This window comes from Plecotus auritus (assembly GCF_963455305.1).
Source record: "Plecotus auritus genome assembly, chromosome: 1".
In the NCBI taxonomy this organism is placed as follows: Eukaryota; Metazoa; Chordata; class Mammalia; order Chiroptera; family Vespertilionidae; genus Plecotus; species Plecotus auritus.
The window spans coordinates 206,240,929-206,268,402 of record NC_137770.1 but is presented as its reverse complement, the minus strand read 5'-3'; the positions used below and the strand labels follow the sequence as shown (position 1 = coordinate 206,268,402).

The 27,474-nt window shown below is 38.4% G+C and overlaps 1 protein-coding gene across 15 annotated transcripts in view; it reads right to left on the bottom strand.

Annotated features, from left to right (window-relative positions):
- The window catches only part of EPHA5 (EPH receptor A5), a 355,448-nt gene that overhangs the window by 98,290 nt on the left and 229,684 nt on the right, over positions 1 to 27,474 (bottom strand). For all 15 annotated transcript variants that reach the window (XM_080661231.1, XM_080661239.1, XM_080661238.1 and 12 more), the window contains one exon: positions 4,123 to 4,247. In XM_080661231.1, coding sequence (XP_080517357.1) covers positions 4,123 to 4,247 — 125 coding nt within the window. The remainder of the gene's footprint in view (positions 1 to 4,122; positions 4,248 to 27,474) is intronic.

The following is a 27,474-nucleotide window of genomic DNA, read 5'->3' as shown; positions in this document are numbered from 1 at the left end:
TGGACAGCAGGAGCCAGCTGGCTAACACCCTGCCCAGGGGCAGCTTCCCTCAGCCTCTGCCTTTAATTAAGAGATGGCAGTGGGCCCATCACCATGCAGGAGCAGAGAGGCCCAATGACCTCTATTAGAGCAGGGCAATTGCAGGCAGAAATGCCAGCTGGCAAATGCATGAGCCCTGGAAAGCTCTGCCACCTGTGTCTGGCCAAGAACCAACCAGGAAAGTAGTGGTGGCATTCTGAAGGTTCCAAATGAACTCTGGAAACCTGTCAGGACCCCTGTCTTAATACACGGTATAAAAGCTCCTTATCCTTTTTTTGTCCTTCTTCTGAAAGTGTTAAGCAAATTCAAAACAAACCTTTACATGTTTTTTATTGGTATGCTCGATTATTTAGCTTGGCAAAAAGGTCTGGGATTTAATATCTTCATTATAAAAAAAAAATATTGACCAAAAAACTTAATAACTTCCCCAAGTAATGTATTATATAAACGGTTTTGTTGATTTTTATTTCATGTAGGTAGGCAACTTATTATTTATTTATTGGGGAATGTATAGAACTCATTCTTCCCAAATCATTTTCTCACTTTGAGTTATATAGTTAATAAACTGTGTTAATACAGAATTATATATAAAATATTAAATATAAAACCAAATCTTACTGAAAGAAATGATTTTAAAAGAAATTAAACTACAAATAAAATTCCATCACATGAATACAATCATTAGAAGAAATATTAATAGAAAAGAACTCTGCTCTACCACTTGTTGAGTAACTCTAGTAGAAGCCTGAAAATTTTAAAAAGAGATAAATCATTGCTTCTATATTACACAGGAGGGGCAAAAGTAGGTTTACAGTTGTGAGTATAGGAAACAAAGAGTTTATTCTTGTGTTATTATTTACTAACTAGAGGCCCGATACATGAAATTCATGCACGGTTGTGGTGTGTGTGTGGGGGGGTGTCCCCTCAGCCCAGCCTGTACCTTCTCCAATCCAGGATCCCTTGGGGGACATCCGACTGCCAGTTTAGGCCCGATCCTGAGGATCAGTCAGACATCCCTCTCACAATCTGTGACCACTGGCTCCTAACTGCTCACCTGCCTGCCTTCCTGATCACCCCTAACTGGCCCCCCCTTCTGGCCTAGTCACCCCCAACTGCCCCCCACCCCGCTGGCCTGGTCACCCCTCACTACTCCCCCCCCCCCCGCCATCCTGGTTGCCCCCAACTGCCTCCCCCACCAGCCGGGTTGCCCCTAACTGCCTCTCCACCAGCCTGATAGCCCCTCAGTGCCCCCCTGCCAGCCTGGTCACCCCCAACTGCCCCCACCCCAACAGCCTGGTCACCCCTTACTGCCTCCCCTGCTGGCCTGGTCGCCCCACGCAGCCTGCTGCTCAGTCATTTGGTCACCCCTCACTAACCCCCTGCCAGCCTGGTCACCCCATGCAGCCTGCTGCTCAGTCATTTGGTCATCCCTCGCCAACCCCCCTGCCAGCCTAGTGGCCCCATGCAGTCTGTTTGGTCATCCATTCAGTTGCAATGGTCGCTTAGGCTTTTATATATGTAGATTATTATTTTCCATATGGACAACTATAAACCTATTTTTGCCCACCTTTGTATATATGGCACTCACACAGATGCTGGGAAGTCATCATAAAAATAATCAAAGTTTATTCATAAATGTGAAAAATAAGATAATTTCCTTAAAGACAAAAAGGAAAAACCAGACATTGGTGCAGCTAGTTGCTTCAGGGAAGAAACACTCTGCTAGAAAAGAAGTACTTGCTCTAGCCAGTTTGGCTCAGTGGATTGAGTGTCGGCCTGGGGACTGAAGGGTCCCAGGCTCAGTTCCGGTCTAGGGCACATGCCCAGGTTGCGGGCTCATGCAGGAGTCAGCCAATTAATGATTTTCTGTCATCATTGATGTTTCTATATCTCCCTCTCCCTTCCTTTCTGAAATCAATAAAAATATATTTTAAAAAAGTAGTACTTGTAGAACATTTAGTCTCCCTGCTCTTGAACTTAGTTTCATCTAAGAGACAGATATTCAGATGCATAGTTTTTGGTGTACAGTTATTTTTAAGTGCCAATATGCATTTCAACTTTTAAAAAAATCAAATTTAATTACAATAAAAATTTGGGGATTTAGAATATTTACAAAAATTCAGTCTATGTTCATATATATATATAATTATATATATACACACACACACACACATATAGCTCTAGTTACCTAACTTTGCATGAGTATTCAGTAAAAAACGTTTATAAACAATTGAGTAAGAAATGCAAACTTTAACAAATTATATTTGGATATAGAATATGTTTAAATTGTAGACCTGTTGAATTTAGACTTCAATTTGGAGAAATGGATCAGTTAGGGATAATTAATATAACATTTTACTTAATTTACTTGTTTTTTGCAATAAAATCTATAAACCATATCTCAATATTGGTTTTGATTAGAGGTATTCTCTTAGAGCATTGTTGGTGATTAATGTATTTGATAATGTATTTTTTGTGAAATATAAGTATCTTCATTTATGTTCCCTAATGATCAAATAGTTTACATTAAGTCAATAATTTACAACAAGTCATTCCTAGTAAAACAATTTCAAAAGAAATAATTTCCGGTTCCTCGTCTATTTATAAAATCAATATATGAACATTGTACAGACAGACAAGACCTAGAAAGAATATGTAGCTAGCCCTGTTCTCAACCTCCCCACACATCCTACTATTTTGTACTCTGTTATACTTTTATACAAGTAATTGTCAAATCAATAAATAAAAGAAAAATTAAAATATATATTCTATAATGCATTGAATTATTTCAATGTATTTACTTATACTCTTATCTATGCATATATATACATATATAATGTTGGATTTTAAAGTATTTTTTATTAATAAGTAATCAGCATTTTCCATTATATTTTTGCATTAGTATAAGAATAACAATTTAATAACAATAACAGAGTGGTGGCACTCTGTTCCCATGTATAGTTTGGGCAATTTCTTAGGTATTGCAAAATAAGTTTTTGTACTACCTCTTACCCTCTTCACTCTTCCTTAAGAGGGTAAGAGTGATGTCTCTGTGAGTCTGGGAGAAGCAATTGAGTCAGTGTGGTTGAGCCCTACCCTTCCCTCTTGGGAACTGCTTCTCTGCATTATAATCTACAGTCACCCTCACTTCTACTTCCGAAGGACACACACTTCTGGGTCAGTTACTCCTATCCACTAATGACAAGGCTGATTGGGAACTCCTATCTCTTCATCTCCTCTGTTAGAACCCAGGTTGTTCTAGGGGTGCATGTCACTCAGATCCAGACCACAAAAATCACAGTGAAATGGGGCTGGGAGTTGGAAGACTCATGATGGCTGCATATCTAAGCCAAATACTCCAGTCCAGCTTTAGAAATTATAGGCCCATCTTTAGTTTCCATTTGTTCGTTCCTTTATCAGTAGCTCACTTGGTTGTGGATCCAGAAAAGAAGAAGTAGGGTGATTTTTGCCTTCAGACCTCAAAAACTATTATGGCAAACATATAAGCATGGACCCAAGGGTCAGCTCAGGGAAGAAGAAATCGAGAAAATACAGGGAATGTGAAGCACACATTTCCAATTTTGGGCCCCAAATTTTAAAATAAATATTATGTACAGTTTTTGGATTTTATGCTACTTTGTTATGGATTTTAAAAATTTATACATTACATACACATCTTATCTGTTCACACTTCCTTAATAGCATAGGTATTATGCAGGGTTATTGTACACAGCGCTTTTTCTTGTAGTACACCTCAATCAGTAATGAAGGTCAGCAACTGGAGTGTTTGTGACACTTTGAAAATGTCCTATGACTTCATCTCTTAATGCTGTGAAACCCAGTTAAGCTGATGTTAGACTGTATGGCAGTATCCCGGCAGCATAAACTAGCTGGCAGCAGAAGGACACACATAGCGTGCTCCCTGTGCACTCCTCGCCTCCGTAATCATGACTGCAGAATCAATTGTCATTGATTTACACATAAAATTGCAACAGGCTTTTCTACAAATTGGATAATTGCTGTTTCTAAAATGAAGAAAAAAAAAAGAAGAAGAAAGGACATTCTTTATTTTGTTAGTCCCACCTTTTCAAAATATTTGATTTCATACTCCAGGATGATTCCATTGGGGCGATCTGGCTCTTGCCAAGACAAAGAGATGCTGTTCTTTGCAATCTTCCCCTTTTTTACATTGGTGATTGGAGAGGGGGCTGCAAAACAGTATAAATAGAGAGTAGCATGATTAACAGAGCCCTGAAATTACAACTGTGTATAATGTATATTGGCATTCCTGGAACGCGGTATAATAAAAATCCCAAACAATTAAATTTTCTTTTAACCTGGAAACAATTTTACTTTCTCTATATAATACAAGTTTTTATAGATTGTAAAGTGTCTTACAAATATAAATCAACTAAGTATCCTGAAAATTTTCTATCATAAAACTGTAGTCACACAGAAACTAAAGTCTGCATTTTTTCTATAAAGTTTAGAAACATAAATGAATGATTTTACTTTTTCTTAGTAAGGATATCTGTGTTGACCTGAAATACTTGTTTTTAAATTAATGAACTCTGTATAATATATGCCATTATGCTAATAGATACACAATTATCTATATTACTAATTTTTGCATCTTTAAGGTTCTTTTATTTATTATTTGTGAAATTGCGAGTTCCATAACCATTATTAAATTTATATATTAAATATAGTGTATGTTTCCTTCAAAATTATGTTATAAAATATGTTATATCTTGGAAACAATTGTAAATAAAACAAAAATTTTCCTTTGTTTCCATTTCCCACAAGTATTTCATGAGACGTCACAATCACCTATAGTGCTTGTTGTTATTGGCCACTGTCTACTAAAAAGTACAAGAAAAAGTACTTTTCTGATGAAAATAGAACAAATTGTATGCTATTTCAGATATGTCTGGATATTTTAAATTCCCAAACATATGAATATTTGATTCAACACCCATTTTTATGAGTCTGTTGAGACTTGTGTGGACACTGGGTTTGACATTATAAAGAGGTATTCACTAACATTTTTCTGATGTAGGTTGCCTTTATTTTTGTAGCTTTTAGCTTTTATAAAAGACATAGGAAAGACTATAACCATCTAATAAATGATGTGTCTGTGATACAATATATATTAGATATTATATATATATACATATGTATATATATATATATATATATATATATATATATATAATGTACATATAAGATGTTAAAGACAGCAAACATAATGAGTAGGATATAACCAGAGTCATAGCCTATCAACAGCAGAGTATTATAAACAGTATCAGACATCTGCTAAAATTCAATTTTATATACTCAAAATTTACATTTATATAAAAATGATATTTTATATATATAGGTATATGTATATGAGATTATCTCAAGAGTAAAACACAAACCCAGATTTTCAAATAAGGATCACCACATGCGTGTCTTCTCACCCCACCTCCTGCTACTGTTCTTCAGCAGCCCTGCCCAGGCTTTCTGCTCTTAAGCAGTTCAGACACACTTCTACCCAAAGGCCAGAGCACTTGGCATTCATCACTCAGAGGTGCTTCTCCAGAGCTCTCCCTTTCCTCTGGGGCTCTCCTGAGACCTCGACTGTCTACCTTACCACTCGAGTAACTAACTCTCATCTCCATCTCTTCTCACCTCACCATGCCCTCTGCTCCTTCAGTGTTTCATTTTTCTCCTTAGTTCTTTCACTTGTATCTTCTAATATCATATCTTAAATAGAGATTTTCTTTTTTTCCGTCCTCTCAAGTAGAATATAATTTTTGTGAGGGCAGAAATATATTTATTGTCCTCACTGCTGACTCTCTAGATTTAGAACAGTGCCTGGGATGGAGGAGCATCCACTAAGTATAAATGGAATGACTGATGGTAAAGCAGAATCAAAGTAATATACAAAAAAACTACACCTATTTTTAAATTATATGTCAAGGAACTCAACTATGAAACTCAACTATGAAGTGTGTCTTTTAATAAAATTAAAATAAACAGACATATATCTGTGAGAGAGCAAAATTAGTTAACTGTTTCATGTTTTATATACCCACTAGAGGCCCGGTGCACAAAATTCATGCACTCAGGGGGGTCCTTCAGTCCAGCCTGCACCCTCTCTGCAGTCTGAGACCCCTTGGGGGATGTCTACCTGCTGGCTTAGGCCCCCCCAGGGGATCGGGCCTAAGCTGGCAGTCAGATATCCCTCAGGCAGCCTGGGAGCCCTCAGGGGATGTCTGACTGATGGCTCGTCTGCAGTTGGACATCCTTAGCACTGCTGAGGAGGCGGGAGCTGCTGTGCTCGCAGCCATTAGCCCAGCTTGTGGCTGAGTGGAGCTCCGCCTGTGGGAGTGCACTGACCACCAGGTGTCAGCTCCTGATTCAGCATTGGGCCCCTAATGGTCGGTGAGCAACATAGTGACCGGTCATTCCGCTGTTAGGGTCAATTTGCTTATTACCCTTTTATTATCCTATATAATAAAGAGCTAATATGCTAATTAAACCTGATGGCGGAATGACCTTCCAGAACGACCAGTGGGCAGGACTGCAGGGCCGGGGGGCTGGGGGGCCGTGAGGCAGCCAGGGCTGCGAGGGCCGAGCCCTTTGCATGAATTTCGTGCATCGGGCCTCTAGTACAGGATGATAGGGTGATAATGACTTCAGTATTTTAATGTGTACTTTTGTTTATTTAATCACAGATCTTTCTTAATGTGCCCAATTCCATAAAGTTTTTTAAAGAATAATAGTGTGCATTTAAAACCCAAATTAACTAAAAGTAGTTTTGAAATTGCTATATATTCACTTCTATGGAAATTGCAATAGATTGTCTGTTCTCACAGTCACATTTTGGTATAGATTCAAAGTCCCTATTGATTTCCTGGTGAGGGAAAGTCATGCCATATTCTGCGTGGTGGACAAAGCATCCAGAAGACAAGAAACAAGAAAAAGTAAGCTATGTGCCCCCCAGTTCATCAGCATGTTTATAGCAAAGTAGCAAATTTACTGAAGCAGAAACAGGAACAGCGGCTCATGGAAGACAGCAGAGTTTTTTAATGTACTTTGATCAGTAGTGAATAGCTTTATGAGTTATCTTGAATCATGAATTAGACTGACTTTCCCATTAGCCCTATATATGTATTGCACTATGTTACTAAATATACAAAGACGGTCTTGAAAGTTCTTCATTCACTTTACTACTTTGCAAACATTCTCCTTTTGACTGATGTATTTCTTATAAGTAACTGTCAGTTTTCACCCAATAATTGATGGTGCTGTCACCTTCCTATTCATAAATTGCATTTAACGTGTATGCTCTATGAAGGAAGGATTAATTTGGTTTCATTCACTGCTCTATTTCTAGCACGAGAAAATTATTTTGCATATAGAGATTTAATAAATATTTATTGAATGCACACATGCATGAATGACTAAATGGGAAATATATATATCATCATGTATCATTCAAAACTGATTTTGTCTCATCTTAGTTGCACAGATTAGGATCTTATTAATTGGAGATGTTTGCTTTATTTTAAAACTTAATTCTTTAATAAAATCATCAAATGTTTCAGTGTGAAGCTATCAAATAAATATCAATGCACACTTAACCAGGCTGAAGTGGAATATATTGTTATTTACTTATATCATTGAAAAACAAAAATTGTGTAGCTTTCAAAGACTGCTTGATTGAATAATGTCATTGTTTGCCAAAGTTGGTTTTCTCAGAGGTTAAATACAGAGTTCCCTTTAAAAATGGTTCAGAATCGGGGAAGAAGACCACTCAGAGTAGTTTAGGAATAATGTCCTCTCTGGCAAGACCATCTCTGCATCATTTGGGTAAAAGCTGATCAAAGTGGGGACACTGACAGCTCCTGGGGACATAATGATGATGCACAAATTGTGAATGGCAGCATTCGCCCACTACTGTAGAGTACTTTACGAGTATTGTGCACATTAAAATAATTGCAGCCAGATTTGTCAGCATCAAGGGCAGGTTTAATATATCTCATTCGTCTTCCTCACAGACACCCTTTGCTCATTCTTTACCCACTTAAGCTTTTATTAAGTAAGCCTGAAACAAAATGAGAAGGATGACTTAGGACATTTCTCTTGTAAATAAAACTATTACTTTCCTAGTGTAAGAAGAAAATACTAAAGAAATCAAGTTGTGAATAAAACATATTACTTTACATAACATCTGAGTTTTACCTTTTGGATATGTGAAAACATTTTAAGTTATTTCTGTATAGGAGTTTTTATATGGCCAGTAACTGACCTTTGAGGATCAGTGTAATAAGCAAAATAACGGCCTTTAGGCTAGTAACAGTTTCCATTGTGGACTCATTATTTCATCTCTTTGAATTTTTTAAAATAAAATTAAAAATCCTATCTAATAAAAGAGTAATCTGCAAATTAATCACAACTCTGCTACACCCACAAGCCACGCCCACCAGCCAATCAGGAGAGAGTATGCAAATTAACCCAACCAAGATGGCTGCGGCCACGGAGTGAGCAGGAGGCTTGGTTTTCCCCAGAGATGGAGGAAGCCAAGCTTTCTGCACACCCTGGCCAGCCCAGGCCTCCTCTCAAGGCTACAAAGTTTCAATTATCGAAGATAAATAAATCCCAGATACCAGGGCCTCCGCTTGGGGGCCGGGGGGCATGGCCGGCCTGCAAACCACCACAGGCCCCTCGCCCAGGCCACCCCATGCCCCAAGGGAACCCCACCATGATTCAGGATGGCTTTCAGGGCAAACCAGCCAGACCCCACCCATGCACCAGGCCTCTATCCTATCTAATAAAAGAGTAATATGAAAATTGACCATCACTCCAACACACAAGATGGCTGCCCCTATGTTGTCAAAGATCCTGCCCCCATGTGGACACAAGATGGCCACCACAAGATGGCCAGCAGGGCAGGGCAGTTGGGAGGCACCAGGCCTGCAAGGGAGGGCAGTTGTGGGCAATCAAGCCTGCAGAGGAGGGCATTTGGGGGGACCAGGCCTGCAGAGGAGGGAAGTTAGGGGCGATCAAGCCTGCAGGGGAGGGCAGTTAGGGGCAATCAGGCTGGCAGGGGAACAGTTAGGCATCAATCAGGCTGTCAGGGGAGTGGTTAGTGGGTGATCAGACTGGCAGGCAGAAGTGGTTAGGGGCAATCAGGAAGGCAGGCAGGTGAGCAGTTCGGAGCCAGCAGTCCTGGACTGTGAGAGGGATGTCTGGCTGCCATTTAGGCCCAATCCTCTAAACGGGCAGTCAGACATCCCTCAAGGGGTCCCATATTGGAGAGGGTGCAGGCTGGGCTGAGGGACACCCTCCTGTGCATGAATTTCATGCACCGGGCTTCTAGTAGTTTTATATTTATAGAAAGATTACAAAGACAGTTCACGTATACCCCACACCTAGTGTCCACAATCAGGAGCATCTTACATCTGTCACTATTAATGAATCAATATTGATATGTTATTATTCACCTCAGTCTGTACTTTATTTAGGTTTCCTTAGTTTTACTTATTATCCTTTTTCTGTCTCAGGATCCCATCCAGCATACCATATTACATTTAGTCATCCTGTCTCCTTAGGATCCTTTTAGCTATAATAGTTTATGAAATTTTGCTTGATCTGATGACTTTGACAGTTCTGAGGCATACTGGTCAGGTACTTTGTTGACTATCTCACCATCGATGCGTTGGATGTTTTTCTCATGATTAGACTGGCTTATAAGTTTTGGGGGAGAAAACTATACAGGTAAAGTGCCATTTTCATTACATCATATCTAGGAAACATACTATCAACATAACTTATCACTAGTATGTTAACCTTGGTCATCTGACTAAGATGGCATCGATCTATTTCCTCCACTCGAAAGTTATTCTTCTTTCCCGTTTTCTATACTTTGTTCTTTGGGAGAAAGTCACTCTGTAGCCATGCTTAAGGAACAGGGTTATGTTCTACTTCCTTGAGGCTGTCTGTATAAATATTTGGAATTCTTCTGCACAAGTGATTTGTCTATTTTCTCTTATTTATTTACTTTGTATTTATTTATTCATATCAGTATGGATACGTGGATATTTTTATACTTTGGGTTTCTAACCTAGTAATTTATTTGGTTACTCAAATTATTAAACCTGGCCATTGATGACTCTCTCAGTTCTTACGTCTCTTTGACATATCCCCATCATTGTGAGTTTGCGCACCTCTTTGTTTCAGATGTCACTTTCTTACTTCCTGGCACTATAAGGCCAGCTATTCTAGGCTCATCTTGATGATTTATTGGCCCAGTCTTAAGGCAGCCATTTTTCCTAATGCCACTGGTTTCTTTCATTGGACCATGCTGTTATAAACCAAGGTCTGGAAGAAAGGCGTGCTCCTTGTTCCTGGGTGTCATTGCTTCTAGGCCCTCTTAGCTGACATAGCTAGGAAATAAATGCATCTATATTAACCTGTGTATAGCTATAAACATTTCTATATATAACTATAAATACATATATAAGTATATTAAGCTAAACATAAGTATATACTGATGTCACCAATCAGTTACCAAAGAGATCTTTCTAGCCTCTTTACCCTACTTATCTGTAAGCTTCCTCTTCAGCAGTAGCTCCCACCATCCCTTTACTTCAATTCTAGTAGATATGTCTAGTGATTAAATAATTGCTCATCTTAACTCTTTGGCTTATTGGTATTGATATGATAATGTAGAAATCTCTAACATCTCAATGGCACAAGCAATGATATACAAAACCCTGTCATCCATTATGTAAAACACCGCATATCTTCCTCACTTTTCAAATACAGAAACCAAATTTAAAGCAGTGTCCCCAGATGGAAAAAGTGTCAGACAGCTCTGAAGTCAGACAGAATTGGCTTCTAATCCTTTGGCAGCCAGCCAGATTTTAGCTGTGTGTGACACTGGTTAAGCTATTTAACCTCTGTGAATGTACTTTTATTTTTAGAATAGGAATAATTACACAAACATCATATTTTTGTAAGGTTGAAATATGATTCTGTGCTTATAGGTATAGGCTGGGTGCCAAATAAATGCTTTTTAAACATCATTGGAAAATACGAGACAATTGTTAGGAAGACTTCTATAATGGATTCTCCATAACTCCTTAATTCTCTAATGTACATCAATCAAATGTTTTTGTCTCTTCTCTGAACTTGGCACTCTTCTAAATGCTGGAAAAGATCAAAAGGCAAAGTACCTATACAGATAAGATTTTCTTATTTCCTATATCCAGTGGATTTTACAACTCTGCATTAATAATTATAGGTAAACTTCCTTGCTTACCATAAAATTGCTAATGAGCCAAAAGTATTGAACTAGAATAATGTCTGCTTTATTTTTTTTAAAATAGAGTGAACCTGATGAAAACATGGAACTTAATTGTTCAATAGAATAAGAAAATACCACTCATCAGTCCCTGTACCCAGTGCCATTTATGTTGACAAAAAAGATTAGAGATAGAATTAAGTATTGATTATTTGTATGAAAAACACACAAATACTATATCATCATTAATTTGACTTCTCTACCTACATTTTGAATATTAAAGCTTTGTGAAATCTAAGACACTATTGAAACCCTTTTGATTTATTAAAATCCGTGAATGTGTAAAATCTTACTCAGAAAGCACTCCTTTTATTTTCCTGCAGAAATCCCTCCACATGAATAATGTATTAGTTATTTACACACAAGTTTTAAAAATAAATGCATATTTGATGCCAATTGGCCAAGTAAGCTGTCAATATCTTCCAGCTGAAAGCCACTACTTATCTCTCCATGCACAATTTATCATATTTAGGTGCTTCTTGCCATCCAGGTGAGTGTGGGCCTATTTTTCCTTAAAATCAAACAAACAAACAAAAAATAAATCAATTGGATTCTACAAGAAATACTGACTCAGAAGGTCAGACTGGGGCCAAGGATTCCGTCTTGTTAATAAACACACCAATTGATTCACTGTATCTGCAAATTTGGGGAAATACTGAAGGCAAACAATACTGGGATTAGTTCTTCTTTAAACAAAATATATAAACTTAGAGACGTGAGGCTAGAAAATGCGTTAGTATTAATGTTTTGTGAACTACAGTTTTTTGTTATTATTGTAGTTTTAATTTTTATTAATCAATTTCTTTTAGACAGTGAAAAGAAAGAAGAGAGAGGAGAGAGAGAGAGAGAGAGAGAGAGAGAGAGAGAGAGAGAGAGAGAGAGAGAGAGAGAGAGACATGTTGTTCCACTTACTTATGCATTCATTGGTTGATTCTTGTGTGTGCCCTGACCTCGGGGATCCAACCTTCAACCTTAGCATATGGGAGGACTCTCTAACAGATGAGTTACTGGCCAGGGGAACTAGTACTTTTTCTGACCCTTTGGCTCACTATTATTGCCTGCTAGCCTGCTCTCTCTTGCTATATTTGCCTTCCTTCTTTTGGCATTGATTCTTCTAATATTTGCTATTTTCTTATTTCTTCAGTTTTTGTGTTTTCATTTTTTTAGTAAACCGATTGGTTTGTTCCTTCACACATAATCTAGTTTAGTCCTATGAGACTATAATCTCCATAAAAGTAGAAAATTTGTATGTTCTTCACTGTTGCCTGCTTAGTCCTTAAAACAGCTTCTGGATGATAGTAGGTACATAGTAAAAAGACACTTTAGCAAATAGAAAACTGAATGAACAATTATCTGCTTTATACTACAACACATTTATTTTGTGTTTTTCTAGAGTGTTATATGAATAAAGTCATAAGGTATATATATTGTTTTTACTTAATTAACCAGAGACAGGAGGAAACTGTTGGGAGAAAAATATAATCACTATCTTCTTTATGGTGATGTTTCACAGGTGTGTGCATATTCTAAAATTTACCCAATTGTACACTTTACGTGTAGTTTACTGTATATCAGTTGTACACCAATAAAGATGCTGAAGTGTGTGTGTGTTGTAAATGATAACTTATAATTGCTTCTACCCTTACTGAAGACAATATTATTCTACTAATTGGACTCCTTCTTTCCAAATCTTCCATGCCTTCAGTGATTTCTGCTAAGAATAGCCATATCTAAAAATCAGAAATAAAAATATACATGCCTAACATTCCCCAAGACTACTTGTCAAAATGTGATTTAGTTAGGAAAGTATAATAAAATAATATTGAAAGTTTTAATTTTGGAAAGAAATGTACTGGTATTTTTGCTTTTGTATTGTACCAAACTTTGATGGTGCAATATAAATGAATGTTGTATAGCAAGTTATAACAGATTTGTGACTTAAAATCAATTTTAATAAAAATAGATGGCAAATGTTTAAATAATTGAGAATATAGCATGAAAAACAGCATAGCATAAAGGTAAAATAAAATAGAAAAGAGTGTCACCAAAATGGTGTAGCCTAGATGTTCAGGCTACTCACTGTGACAAACTGAGAAGTATATTGTCTCCTATTCTTATATACTAAACTAGAGGCCTGGTGAATGAAATTCGTGCATGGTGGGGGGGTGTCCCTCAGCCCAGCCTGCACCCTCTCCAATCTGGGAACCCTCGAGGGATGTCCGACTGCCCGTTTAGGCCTGATCCCACTGGGCAGTCGAACATCCCTTCACAATCCAGGACTGCTGGCTCCCAACTGCTCGCCTGCCTGCCTTCCTGATTGCCCCTAACCACTTCTGCCTGCCAGCCTGATCACCCCCTAACCACTCCCCTGACAGCCTGATTGATGCCTAACTGCTCCCCTGCCAGCCTGTTTTCCCCTAACTGCCCTCCCCTGCAGGCCTGCCCCCCCCAAACTGCTCTCCCCTGCAGGCCTGGGTCTCCCCAAACTGCCCTCCCCTGCAGGCCTGGTCCCCCTCAACTGTTCTCCCCTGCAGGCTTGGGTCCCTCTCAACTGCCTTTCCCTGCAGGCCTGGTCGCCCCCAACTTCCCTCCTCTGCTGGTTTGGTAACCCCTAACTGCCCTCCCCTGCAGGCTTGATCGCCCCCAACTGCCCTCCCTTGCAGGCCTGGTCCCACCCAACTGCCCTCCCTTGCTGGCCATCTTGTGTCCACATGGGGGCAGGATCTTTGACCACATGGGGGCAGCCATCTTGTGTGTTGGAGTGATGGTCAATCTGCATATTACTCTTTTATTAGATAGGACAAGTATTTAGAAGTATGTTTATATGAGTTTTCCCTATGAACATGTTTACAGTTTATTTGATGTGGGAGGAAAATATATTTTAACACAATTATTAACAAACATTCCTCATTTGAAAAAAAGGCAGAATCATCAAAGTTCATTTCTGATTTTATATTACTCTAATAACCTTGTTCTTTGTTTATTTTATGATATAAACACATCTTTTGAAAAATTTATACCCCAAGAAAAAAAAAAGAAAAAAAAGATTGATCTCATATTTTATTTAAATGATAGCACATGGAGTGAGGGCACAGACAGTTCCTTAATTGTATAGTTTCTTTCAGGACGACCTAGCTCTGCAGAGTGCTGACTCACATGGATTGAAATGATGTGGGAAAAATTATAAAAGGAATGGTTAGAAATGTTGATATATAACACAGATGCCTGTTGAGCTGAATTCATCCTGACGTCAAATCAACTGTAGCTATTTAAATATTTCTGTTTGAGCCTGATCTTGTATTGGTAGCATCTGGTTGGTAGTAACATCTCCATAGTTGGTCACTTTGTGCCATTTCTGCTTTCATAATTAGGTAGAGAAACAAGAAACAGCGTAGAACCCTTAACTCAGAGCTCTCCCCAAAATACCAAAAAGCAATCAATCAAACTGAGCCTTTAGAACACGTGAATTGTTATTTAAATAGTGCTGAGAACAATGTGTGCAAAGAGTAGAAACTATTTCAATTTTAGCTAATGTTCTTATTATTCAAAAATATGATTTCTAGAGAATAATTTGTCAGCAATTACCTTCTTTAGTTATCCATAGTATGAGTAGAATTCTGTGTGTATATGTGCATCTGGGTGAATCTGCACAGTTTAAAGAAATGGAGGTGTAGATAAATCCTTATTATATATCTAACTGTATATTTGTATCTGGAATAGATACAGATATACATATATAGATATAGATACATATTGTGTCATGTGCATCTTTCATAGCTAGTTTAGTGAAACTACATTACTCTGTTACAATTGCTTTAGAGTACATATTTATCATTTGAAAGTAAGAAAATGAGTAACCACATTTCCTAAAGTAAATGAGAAATGAAGTTGCTTAATTAAATTATAAACATCTTTGAAACTGTTAAAATGAAAAAAATGGGGCAGATATTTTAAAATATATACATGACCACTAAATATTATAGCATATATTTTATATTTTATATAGTAATGTATTTATTTTATTTTAATATATACTTTTTACTCTGTTGTCATTTGCTACTCTGTACTAAGAAAAATAGCTAAAGTGCATTTTCAACACAACTGATATCTATGGTCTCTTCTAAAGAAAGAAGGCATTTTAGTGGTTTTTTCCTCAAATAAAATTCTAATCTCTTCACTCAGACAAAACCTACAATCATTCCTTCTTAAGAGCCTGCAACTGGATCTTTTGATATATGATCTCAGTGAAGTTTCAAAAAGACTATTTCAAAAACCCTGCCTTTAAATGTCAACAGATCTAGAGAGATGATATCCTTTAAAATGAAAAAGATCACCTATGAACTGAAATGTCCCATTAGGTACAGCCTTTTTATCAAAGACGTGAAAATCATACTAAATAAAATTATTTTTAGTAGGAAATAAGAGCAACTTAATTGCATTAAAGCATATGCTACACATATAGTTTTAAAGTCATAATTACATGGGGGGTGCGGGAAGAGACTTGACAAAAATCATACACCTGTGGATAAGGACAGTGGGTGGGGGGGTAAGGGCATGGGGTGGGATGGGGTGGGAACCAGGTGGAGGGGAGCTATCGGGGGAAAAAAGAGGAAAAACTGTAATAATATGAACAATAAAGATTAAAAAATAAAGTCATATTGCAATAATGTTAATTAGAAAAGAAAATGTCAATAATAAAAATCGAGAACTATTTTACTGATATTTACACTCACCAGGGTTCATAATAATCATACAAATTACAAAAACAAATATAAATGTGACAGTGTATAAAATGACAACATGGCACTTTCTGGATAACAAAATTAATCCCACACCAAATAAATTATCACAGAATTTGTTTTTCATTTATTACTTCTTATGCCCTATGGTAGAATTTTTAGCTCACCAAGTGGTGTTAGTGTCCATAATTGTGGAATTTTAATAACCACAGAATCCATTTTATGAGAAACAAAGTTTAAAAAACTTTTGCAGTATTAAAATAAAACGAGGAAATATCTAGAATATAATGTGGCACAGTTAGAAAACTATAATTATTGTAGTATTCTTTATTTACATTTTTTTTTTTAGGGAACGCAATCCTATATAAAATTTTTTATAGATTTATCAATATTAAACCTCAATTATAAGGTATGACAATTAATTTTATAGATGAAAAAATAGTAATTAGGACAACAAACACACTCTCATAACTCATTTTGTATGTAAAAAAATGAATCTCCACTTATAAATATACATTACATGAGATCTTGTTAACCACAGAATAAGCCACTAACCGTAACAAAGCTGTACAGTGGGAACTTTAATTCAATTCTTAATTGCTTAAGGTTTTCACAATCTAAATTAATATGATCTAACATTTTTAAAAATCAAAATAAACACATTATAAACAACCCATTTTTTTTATTTCTCAATTCACATTAGACTTAATCTTATAGAGCTATATTAGCAATAGCAATTACTATTTAATTCAACAGAAATCATGATAAGTTATCATTTATCTATTGATTGTTTACAGAACCAGATCAGATTTCTATTATACCATTCCAGGTCCTCACATCTTTCCCTAAAGATATTCTCACTGAGGCCACCTGCCACGATTCCATCAAAAACTGAAGTTTTACCAGTAGAAACAAAACAAAAACCTTTATGGCTACAAAATAACAAGGAAGACTTGGGTAGTGTTTACCAGCTGATTAAAAAAAAAATCCCAATCATAATGTCTTTACATAGTATAATTCCTACCAGCAACATGACAACCTGGAACTAGAAAAAATACAAGAGTAATGATTACAGTTAGTCAAACTCTCAAAGTCCACAAGATATTTTGTTCCAAGATAGTAATTTTATCAGCTATTTAATTCCTCAACTCTTACCATGGGACTAATTTTAATGAAACAAATCACATATTCTCTGGTTGTCGGAAATCTCAGCCAATACTCAAATTGCCTGCGAGGCCATTTTCTACTTAAAGTTATCACACAGAGAAATTTCTAAAGCCAACAAAATATAACACTACCAGTATATATTTGTTATCATGTTCAAATGGCATTAGTTTACTATTTTTTGTTCCACTGGAGTAATAGTATCTGTTTATATTTACAAAATAAATCAAAATGCAAAATTCTGGTTGTATGTAAACAGCCCAAGATAATGCGTTTTGTAAAAATTCAGTTACTAAAACTAAGTCCAATTTTATTTTTAAAATCTTTAATAAATGTTGGCTACACAAGCATTGCTTAAAGTTTTATAGATAAATCTATAAAAAACATCTAACCATTCATGGATGAGTAGATGGTAAAGAGCTATTGCAATTACTTTATCATGATAATGCATTGCTTCTACGGTAGACAGGTGGCCACTTTATAGTCTAAGCACTATATACACATTGAATCACTCAATCCTTTTACCATCCATGGGACTTAGGAACTATTACCATCCCTTTCTGAAGCATGAAGTCAAATAGCTTGTCCAATCAGCCGAACAGAAATTGAGAGATTTGAGCAGTCTTTTTTAAAAATATGTTTTTATTGATTTGAAACAGATAAAAGAAGGCAGAGTGAGAGGGAGAGGAAGAAGCAGAGGGAGAGGGAGAAGGAAACATAAATGAGAGAGAAACATCCATTGGCTGCCTCCTGTGCACCCTCTACTGGGGATCCAGCCTGAAACCCTGGTGTGTGTCATAATCAAACTGGTGTTGACCTCTCAGTGACCTCTCAGGTACATGGGACAGCACTCAACAGAGTCACATCAGCCAGGACAGATCTAAGCAGTCTTGCTTTAGTGTTTGTATTCTTAAGCATTATTCCATAGAATAGTAAAAGAAACCCTCATAATAGAGATGCTACACTCAGTACTGAAAATGAAGAAAAAATAGAAGAGGAATTGCCAAGAGAGCCACTTACACTAGAGTCAGGGGGCTATTAAGAAAGTGGGGCCTCGATTTTGAAAAATGGCAGCCGAATAGGCAGTCATGTCCTGTGCCTTCTCATGGAGCAGATAGAAGGAACAGCTAAATGGAATAACATCGACCAAGCATTGTCGAATTAAACACAGCTGGTGAGACAATTTGTAGCTGGAAAGGACAGAGGATGCCTGGAGAACAGCAGGATCAGGGATCTGGGCTGGAGAGACAGACACCCAATTACCGGGATGAGAGGCTCAGAAGGAACCTGCACTGCACCAAGTCCGCATCCCTTGGGGACACACATAACACTTGACTGTGGGAGGGGGTCCACAGGGTTGTGGCAGCCAGGGAGTCTAGATCTAAGTCCACAGCCATGGGGTGCTGCACCAGAAAGGCGGCCTGAGGAACTGCCCAAGCTGTGCAGTTCCAGGGGGAGGGAAATGGGCCGTGGCACACTGTTTTGCTTTTATATTTTCCTTGCTTGTATTCACTAAACCCAGTTCATAGGACCTTTCAATTATAAACATTCACTGAGGCTGTGGTACAGGAGGAGGTGCAGTTTTGTGGAGGCTTAGGAGAGGCTGTGGAGGGATGCAGGACAGGGAGAGGTGATGTGGAATCTGACACTGGAACATTCTGGACCCTCCAAACCTAAGCAGCCATTTTTCTCCTGAAGAGCTAGTCCTCCCCATGAGCACCTGCAGGGCAATTAGTGCAACACACCCAGCCTCAAACTTTGTAGAGGAAACAAAGAATCTGAATAGCACCAGGGAGCCCTACGGGACCAGATTGAGGGGCTGTTTGGTCCCAGAAACCAATACAGCAACACCCCCACCTAAAGCCCATGTCAGCAATAGACACATCTATACTAATAAAAGGGTAATATGCAAATTGTTCACGACACCCTCACAGTAACAACCAAACAACAGGCTGCGTGGGGCGACCAGGCTGGCAGGGGGGTTAGTGAGGGACAACCAAATGACTGACCAGCAGTGTGTGAGGGGCAACCAGGCCATCAGGGGGTTTAGCGAGGAATGACCAAATGACTGACCAGCAGGCTGAGTGGGGTGACCAGGCCAGCAGAGGTGTTAGCGAGGGATGACCAAACGACTGACCAGCAGGCTGCATGGGGTGACCAGGCTGGCAGAGGGGGACAGTGAGGGGCCACCAGGCCAGCAGGGGGGGGGCAGTTAGGGGTGACCAGGCCTGCAGAGGGAGGCAGTTGGGAGTTACCAGGCTGGCAAGGGGGGCAGTTAAGGGCGATTAGGCTGGCAGGCAGAGGCAATTAGGGGTGATCAGGCTGGCAGGGGGGGGGGAAGTTAGGGGTGATCAGGCAGGCAGGCAGGTGAGCAGTTAGAAGCCAGCAGTCCTGGATTGTGAGAGGGATGTCCCAGATTGGAGAGGGTCGAGGCTGGGCTGAGGGGACCCCTCCACCATGCACGAATTTTGTGCACCTGGCCTCTAGTGTATAAATAAGACTGAAAGCAGGCAGACAAAGCGGGCTGATTGGTCCCACCTGCCTGCAAACAAGGCTGTGAGACAGACACAGAGGAGAAGTGGATCGCTGGGAACTTCAACATAGTGCTGACTACCTAACAGGAAACTGAGCAGTGGCAGACAGAACAGTAGAGAGGGATCTTAAACCAGCCCTCATGGGACATTAAAACTCAGCTGAAGTGAACAACACTTCACTTTTTTATTTTTTATCTTTCATTTAAAATTTTTTTAACCTTTTATTTTTTTTGGATTATTTTTCTCCATTCTATTTCTATTTTTTAACATTATTTTATTTTTTTCTTTTATTCCACTCTTTTCTTCCTCACTCTCCCCTTTTCATCCTGTCTGCCTCCTGGTGATCAGTGAGTGTCAGAGCAACTGGTCGTTCCACCATTTGGTTGATTTGCATATTAGCCTTTTATTATATAGGATTGGCAAACACCAATGACAAAGTAAGCATCTTAAAGGCTGCCTGAGAGAGAAAGAAAGTTACCTCTAAGGGATGCCCATTAGCCTATCAAATAATTTCTCAACAGAAACACATCAGGCCAGAAGGAAATGGAATGAAATATACAAAGTGATGCAAAGCAAGGGACTGAATCCAAAAATACTATACCCAGCAAGGCTATCATTCAAAATTGAAGGTGAAATCAGGAGCTTCACAGACAAAAAAAGGGCTAAGGGAGTTTATTACTACCACGCCAGCAATGCAGGAAATGCTAAAGGGACTGATGTTAAAAAAAGAAGAAGAAGAAATAGGGAGGGAAGAAGGAACACAGGCAAAAAGAATAAAAACAGTGACAAACAAGTACCTATCAATAATAACCTTAAGCATAAATGGATTAAATGTTCCAATCAAAAGACATAGAGTAGCTGAATGGATAAGAAAACATGATCAATATGTCTGCTGTCTACAAGAGACCCACTTCAGAAAAAGGGACTCACACAGACTGAAAGTGAAGGGAAGGCAAATTGAAATGAGAAAAAGCTGAGGTAGCAATACTTATATCTGACAAAATAGACCTCAAAGTGAAGGCCATAACAAGAGATAAAAAGGGCCACTTCGCAATACTAAAGGGATCGATATAACAAGAGGATATAACTCTGGTAAACATATATGCATCCAATGCAGGAGCAAATCAATACATAAAATTTTTTTTTTGCTAAATATCAAGGGAGAGATCAACAGCAATACAATCATAGTAAGGGATTTTATACCCCATTGACATTATTAGATAAAGCCTCTAGACCAGCCTTGGGCAAACTACGGCCCGCAGGCCGGATCCAGCTGTTCTATCCGGTTCTCTTGCTCTCCCCCCAGCTCCTTTACTTTGAATTTATATTAGTTCACACAAAACTCCATCCATGCTTTTGTTCCGGCCCTCCGGTCCAGTTTAAGAACCCATTGTGGCCCTCAAGTCAAAAAGTTTGCCCACCCCTGCTCTAGACAATAAATCAGCAAATAAACAGCAATCCTAAATGACTTACTAGATCAGATGGACTTAATCGACATCTTCAGAACATAATAAAAGCCTTATATGACAAACCTACAGCCAACATCGTACTCAATAAGCAAAAACTAAACTCATTTCCCCTAAGAACAGGAACAAGACAGGGATGCCAACTTTCACCACTCCTATTCCACATAGTACTGGGAGCGCTAGCCATAGTGATCAGACAAGAAGAAGAAATAAAAGGCATCTAAATTGGAAAAGAAGAAGTAAAACTGTCATTATTTGCAGATGACATGATATTGTACATAGAAAACTCTAAAGACTCCATCAGAAAATACTAGACTTAGTAAATGAATTTGGCAATGTAGCAGGATACACAATTAATACCCAGGAAATCTATGGCCTTTTTATACACCAATAATGAACTCAAAGAAAGAGACTAAAAAAAAATCCCATTTACCATTGCACCAAAAAAAAAATCAAGGAAGATATAAACAAGTGGAGGAATAAACTTAACTAAGAAGCTAAAATACCTGTACTCAGAAAACTACAGGATGTTGAAAAAAAGTGATAGAGGAAGATATAAACAAATGGAGGAATATACCATGTTCATGGATTGGTAGAATCAACATCATTAAAATGTCCATACTACCCAAAGCAATCCATAGATTCAATGCAATCCCCATTAAGATACAAAAGGCATATTTCACAGACCTATAACAAACTCCAAAAATTCATATGGAATGGAAAACAAACAAACAAACCCCGAATAGCCACAATAATCTTGAGAAAGAAGAACAAAATTGGAGGAATCACAATACCAGATATCAAGCTATATTACAAAGCCACTGTTCTCAAAACTGCCTGGTACTGGCACAAGAACAGACATATAGACCAATGGAACAGAACAGAGAACCCAGAAATCTATCAAAGCCATTATACTCAGTTAATATTTGACAAAGGAGGCAAGAACCTACAATGGAGTCAAGGCAATCTCTTCAATAAATATTGTTGGGAAAATTGGACAGATACATGCAAAAAAATGAAACCAGACCACCAAATTACACCATACACAAAAATAAACTGAAAATGGATAAAGGATTTAAATGTAAGATGGGAAACCATAAAAATCTTAGAAGACTCCATAGGCAGCAAAATCGCAGACATATGTTGTAGCAATATCTTTATGGATAGACCTCCTAGGCTAGGGCAATGGAAACTAAGGAGAAAATAAACAAATGGGACTACAATCAAAATAAAAAGCTTCTGCGTAGCAAAAGAAACCATCAACAAAACAACAAGAAAGCCCACTGCATGGGAGAACATATTTACCAATGTTATATCCAATAAGGGCCTAATGGCAAAAATTTATAGGGAACTCATACATCTTAACAAAAGGAAGATAAACAATCCAATCAAAAAATGGGCAAAGGATTTAAATAGACATTTTTCGAAAGTGGATATACAGAAGGCCATGAGAAATATGAAAACATGCTCAAAGTCATTAATCTTCTGAGAGATGCAAATCAAAACAACAATAAGGTACTATCTCACACTTGTCAGAATGGCTATCATCAACAAATTAACCAATGACAAGTGCTGGTGAGGATGTGGAGAAAAAGGAACCCTCATGCACTGCTGGTAGGAATGCAGACTGGTGCAGCCACTGTGGAGAACAGTATGGAGTTTCCTCAAAAAGTTAAAAATGGAACTCCCATTTGATCCAGTGATCCCACTTCTAGGAATATATCCCAAGACATCAGAAACACCAATGAGAAAGGACAAATGCACCCTATGTTCATAGCAGCACAATTTACAATAGCTAAGATTTAGAAACAGCCCAAGTGCCCATCAGCCAATGAACAGATTAAAAAACTGTGGTACATCTACCAAGCATGTCAAACTAGTGGCTGGCAGGCTACATGCCACTGGCAAGACCCAAGTTTGACATGCTTGACTATACAATGGAATACTATGCTGCTATAAAAAAGAAGGAACTTGCCCTAACTGGTTTGGCTCAGTGGATAGAGCATTGACCTGCGGACTGAAGGGTCCCAGGTAAGATTCCAGTCAAGGGCGTGTACCTTGGTTGCGGGCACATCCCCAGTAGGGAGTGTGCAAGAGGCAGCTGAATCGATGTTTCTCTCTCATCGGTTTCTAACTCTCTATTCCTCTCCCTTCCTCTCTGTAAAAAAAATCAATAAAATATATTTTTTTTAAAAAAGAAGGAACTTTTACTATTTTCAACAGCATAGATGGACCTGGAGAGCATTATGCTAAGTGAAATAAGCCAGTTGGAGAAAGATAAATGTCACGTGATCTCACTCATTTGTGGAATATAATGATCAACATAAACTGATGAACAAAAATAGATCCAGAGACAGAGAAACACTGAAGAGACTGTCAAAATCAGAGGGAAGGTAGGGGAGGGGGTATGGGGTAAGAGATCAGCCAAAAGACTTGTATGCATGCATATTAGCATAACCAATGGACACGGACACTGGGGCAGTGGGGCTTGGCTTGGAGGGTGGGAGTGGCTGGGGAGGGTCGATGGGGGAAAAAGGAGATATATGTAATACTTTAAACAATAAAAAAAAAGGAAGTGGGGCCTATGCACATCTGTGTCTCAGTTCTCAGAGCTGCTATTACATTGCTAAACATGTTGCTAAATTCAGTTCAAGGTTGAGCCATAAACATCCTGGAACAATAACTGTTATATGGGCATATATGAACTTTACCTTCCCCTCCAATGTTTGCATATTGAAATTAACCAAGCCCTGGTTTCCTAGCCAGCCATCCTTCATTTGCATGAAAAATTTACATCTTGTAGGTTTTGCTTTTTAAACTTATCTTTGTTTTCTCCAGAAAACAGTCTGGATTGATACCTGATTCTACTTTTCTCTAGTTGCAATCTTTCATTTAAACAAATGCTTTTATTCTTTACTAGAGGTCTGGTGCACGACATTTGTGCACTCGTGGTGGGAGGGATCCCTCAGCCCAGCCTGTGCCCTTTACCAGTCCTGGAGCCCTTGGGGGATGTCTGACTGATGGCTTAGGCCCACTCCCGATAATCCTTAGCACTGCCATGGCTTGTGGCTGAGCAGTGCTCCCCCTGTGGGAGCACACTGACTACCAGGGGGCAGCTCCTGTGTTGAGTCTCTGCCCCCTGGTGATCAGTGCATGTCATAGCGACCAGTAGTTCTGCTGTTCAGTAGATTTGCATATTACCCTTTTATTATATAGGATTACAGACTAACCTTTTTTGTTGTTGACATTAGTACTTACTTGAGCATCAGATTATGTTAAAGATTACTCAGATTATCAAATTTTTCATTTACATAGATTAACCTCCTCATTTTTGTTCACTAGCTTTAGTGGCTGTTTATAAACTACAAAATGTAAACAACAATCTCTGATAAAAGCTAGGCAACTCTGTCTTGTTATCTATTTTCTATACATTCTACGTTGTTCAACTGTGTCTACTCTGAATTTTGTTTTCTAAAGCAATGTTTCACAACCATTTTGTCTACCATAATACACCTAAAAGACAGCATTTGAATGTATGAGTTCTCCTTATGTACACTTATATACTAACAATCTGAAAATTAGCTTCTGGAAATAAATTCCCAAGATAAATCGCAATCCTCACAACCATTAACAGTGTACACAGGTAATGACTGTCCTCCATGTGCTTCACCACAGATGAGATGAACTGAGGATTTTGAGCAATTCCCTGCATGCTAGATTCAATTCCATCTTCTCTACCACCCAGAAATGCATAATTAAAATCTTTGAGGCAAATATTATCATGTAGATGGCCACAAATATCCTCTATCTTATATATACTTAAATATACATATTTCATAAATTTTGATATTTTATGGTTAATAAATAACAACTTGAAATAAGTTAGAATGATAAAAACGCAAAGTCCACATTGTGGAATAACACAGCAGAAATGTGGAAAACTCATATTAATCTCTCCTTTATTATTCCCAGCACATACGTTTCCCCAAAACTTAAGCCACTTCTCTCTCTATTACAAGGTTAAGAGGCTCCGAGAGGAAGAAAGAGTGGTATCAGAAATCCTTTTCTCTCCTTCCCTCCCATTCTTCTTTCCTAATATTATTGAGAAACTAAGTCAGAGACTACTGACTTAGACTGTTAAAATCAACAGCTTCACATGTCCTGGCAATTGATCATAAAACTGAAAATATTAAAAATAAATTGTTTGGGAAAATATTATATACCACAGACATAGAAAGTAAAACCTTCCTCTGAGAATCTATTTACTTGCCTCCAAGACTATATAACTCTTGAGTACAGTGAGTGGCCTCATTTGTCTTTGTATTCTCTGTAACTAGAAAAAAAGCAAGTACATGGTGGATGCCCAATAAAAAATGATCCAATCAATCAAGAAGCCAATGAATCAGGAAACTGCTACAAGGTATTTTTAACAAGTAGTGAAGAAGTAATATCGTTATTAACAACATAATGGAATCTTGGATTTTCAAAATCTATGGGTAAAACTGACAATATCATTTTACTTGCACGTGAGCTTTCATTTAAAAGTCAAAGAGAAAAAAAGGGGTCTTCATGACATTCTATTAGAAGTTTGATTCTACATTATGAATAAAAATGAAATAAAGATAATCAATTCTTGGGTATACAAAGAGGAATTGAGTAGTTATTCCTAAGGGTGTTTGTAACCAAACATTGAAGTTAGGCATTTGTTTCTTTACTTCATTAAGAAAGATAACTCAGATTTGGACAATCTAGAAATAGTAATTAAAGTCTTCATTTTTATTAAATAATAGGGGCCCAGTGCACAAAGATTCATGCATGGGGGGTGGGTCCCTCAGCCTGACCTGCACCCTCTTCAATCTGGGAATCTTCAGGGGAGCCCTCTCCAATCTGGGAGTTTCTGTCTGTCTTTGCAATCATATGAGCAAATTGTCTGAGACCCCAACCCAGGTTGGTTTGGTGCTCACAGAATAATAGAGGTCTTTTTTTTTAATTTGCTCCATTGGTGGAGATTTCCTAGAAGTTGCAAGATATCTTCCCTTTAATTTTTCCTCGACACTGTGACTTTACTTATGTCTCTCACCTTTGCTTTCCCTCCATTTCCCACCCGCAACAGTAACTTGCTCCAGGCTCACTTTGCTCTAGTGTCTAGGACAGCTGTGGGCAAACTACGGCCCGCGGGCCAGATGCGGCTGTTCTATCTGGTTCTCTTGCTCTCCCCTCCACTCCTTTACTTTGAATTTATATTAGTTCACACAAACACTCCATCCATGCTTTTGTTCCGGCCCTCTGGTCCAGTTTAAAAACCCATTGTGGCCCTCAAGTCAAAAAGTTTGCTCACCCCTGGTCCAGGAGATCCAGCAATGCATCTGCCACCAGAACTATGATTCCCAGCATTCTTGGTGCTCCCTGTGCTCTAGACTTCCACTTCCAGAACAGGAGCTGCCACCAGAACTACAATTCCCAGAATTCCTGGTGCTTCCCACACTCTTGGTTCCACTTCTGGTCCAGGGGCTGCACAAAGAAAAGGACTGCGAACTCCAGCCACCCCCAGGCCAGGCTGACAGGACTAGACACTCCAGTGGCATCGCTGGGACCCCAGCCGCTCAGCATCGGCGCATGTAGGCCCTGAGCGGCCCGCCCCTCCCCCAGCTGCTCAGCACCTGCGTACCTCCGCGGTGCCCACAGGCCCGCCATCTTTGTTGGGTTAATTTGCATGCTCACTCCTGATAGGCTGTGGGGTGTCGCAGAGGTGCGGCCAATTTACATATTTCTATTATTGGTGTAGATTAAAGTAAAATTGATCGTATTTTATTAGAAGCACCAAGTAAGAATACAATTATTTTAAATTCATAATAATTAGTGAATGGCCTGAATGTCTGATATAGAAGCAAAATTACCACTTTCACTAACTACAAAACCATTCAGAGGATTTCAAATCTCTTGTTTTCAACTATAAAACTGGATTCCATATAGAATTCTAAAGTGAATCTGGAATCCAGCTTATGTTCTGCCAATATGTACTAGAATCAGAAATCCTACAACACCTCAGTTTACTCATTTGTCAAATTGGGCTTATATTTCTCTCACCCAACTCACAAAGACGCAGGGAATCGATGCCATATTAGATGTAACATTTAAATCATAAGATCTCTAAAAAAAATCATGAATTTAAGGAG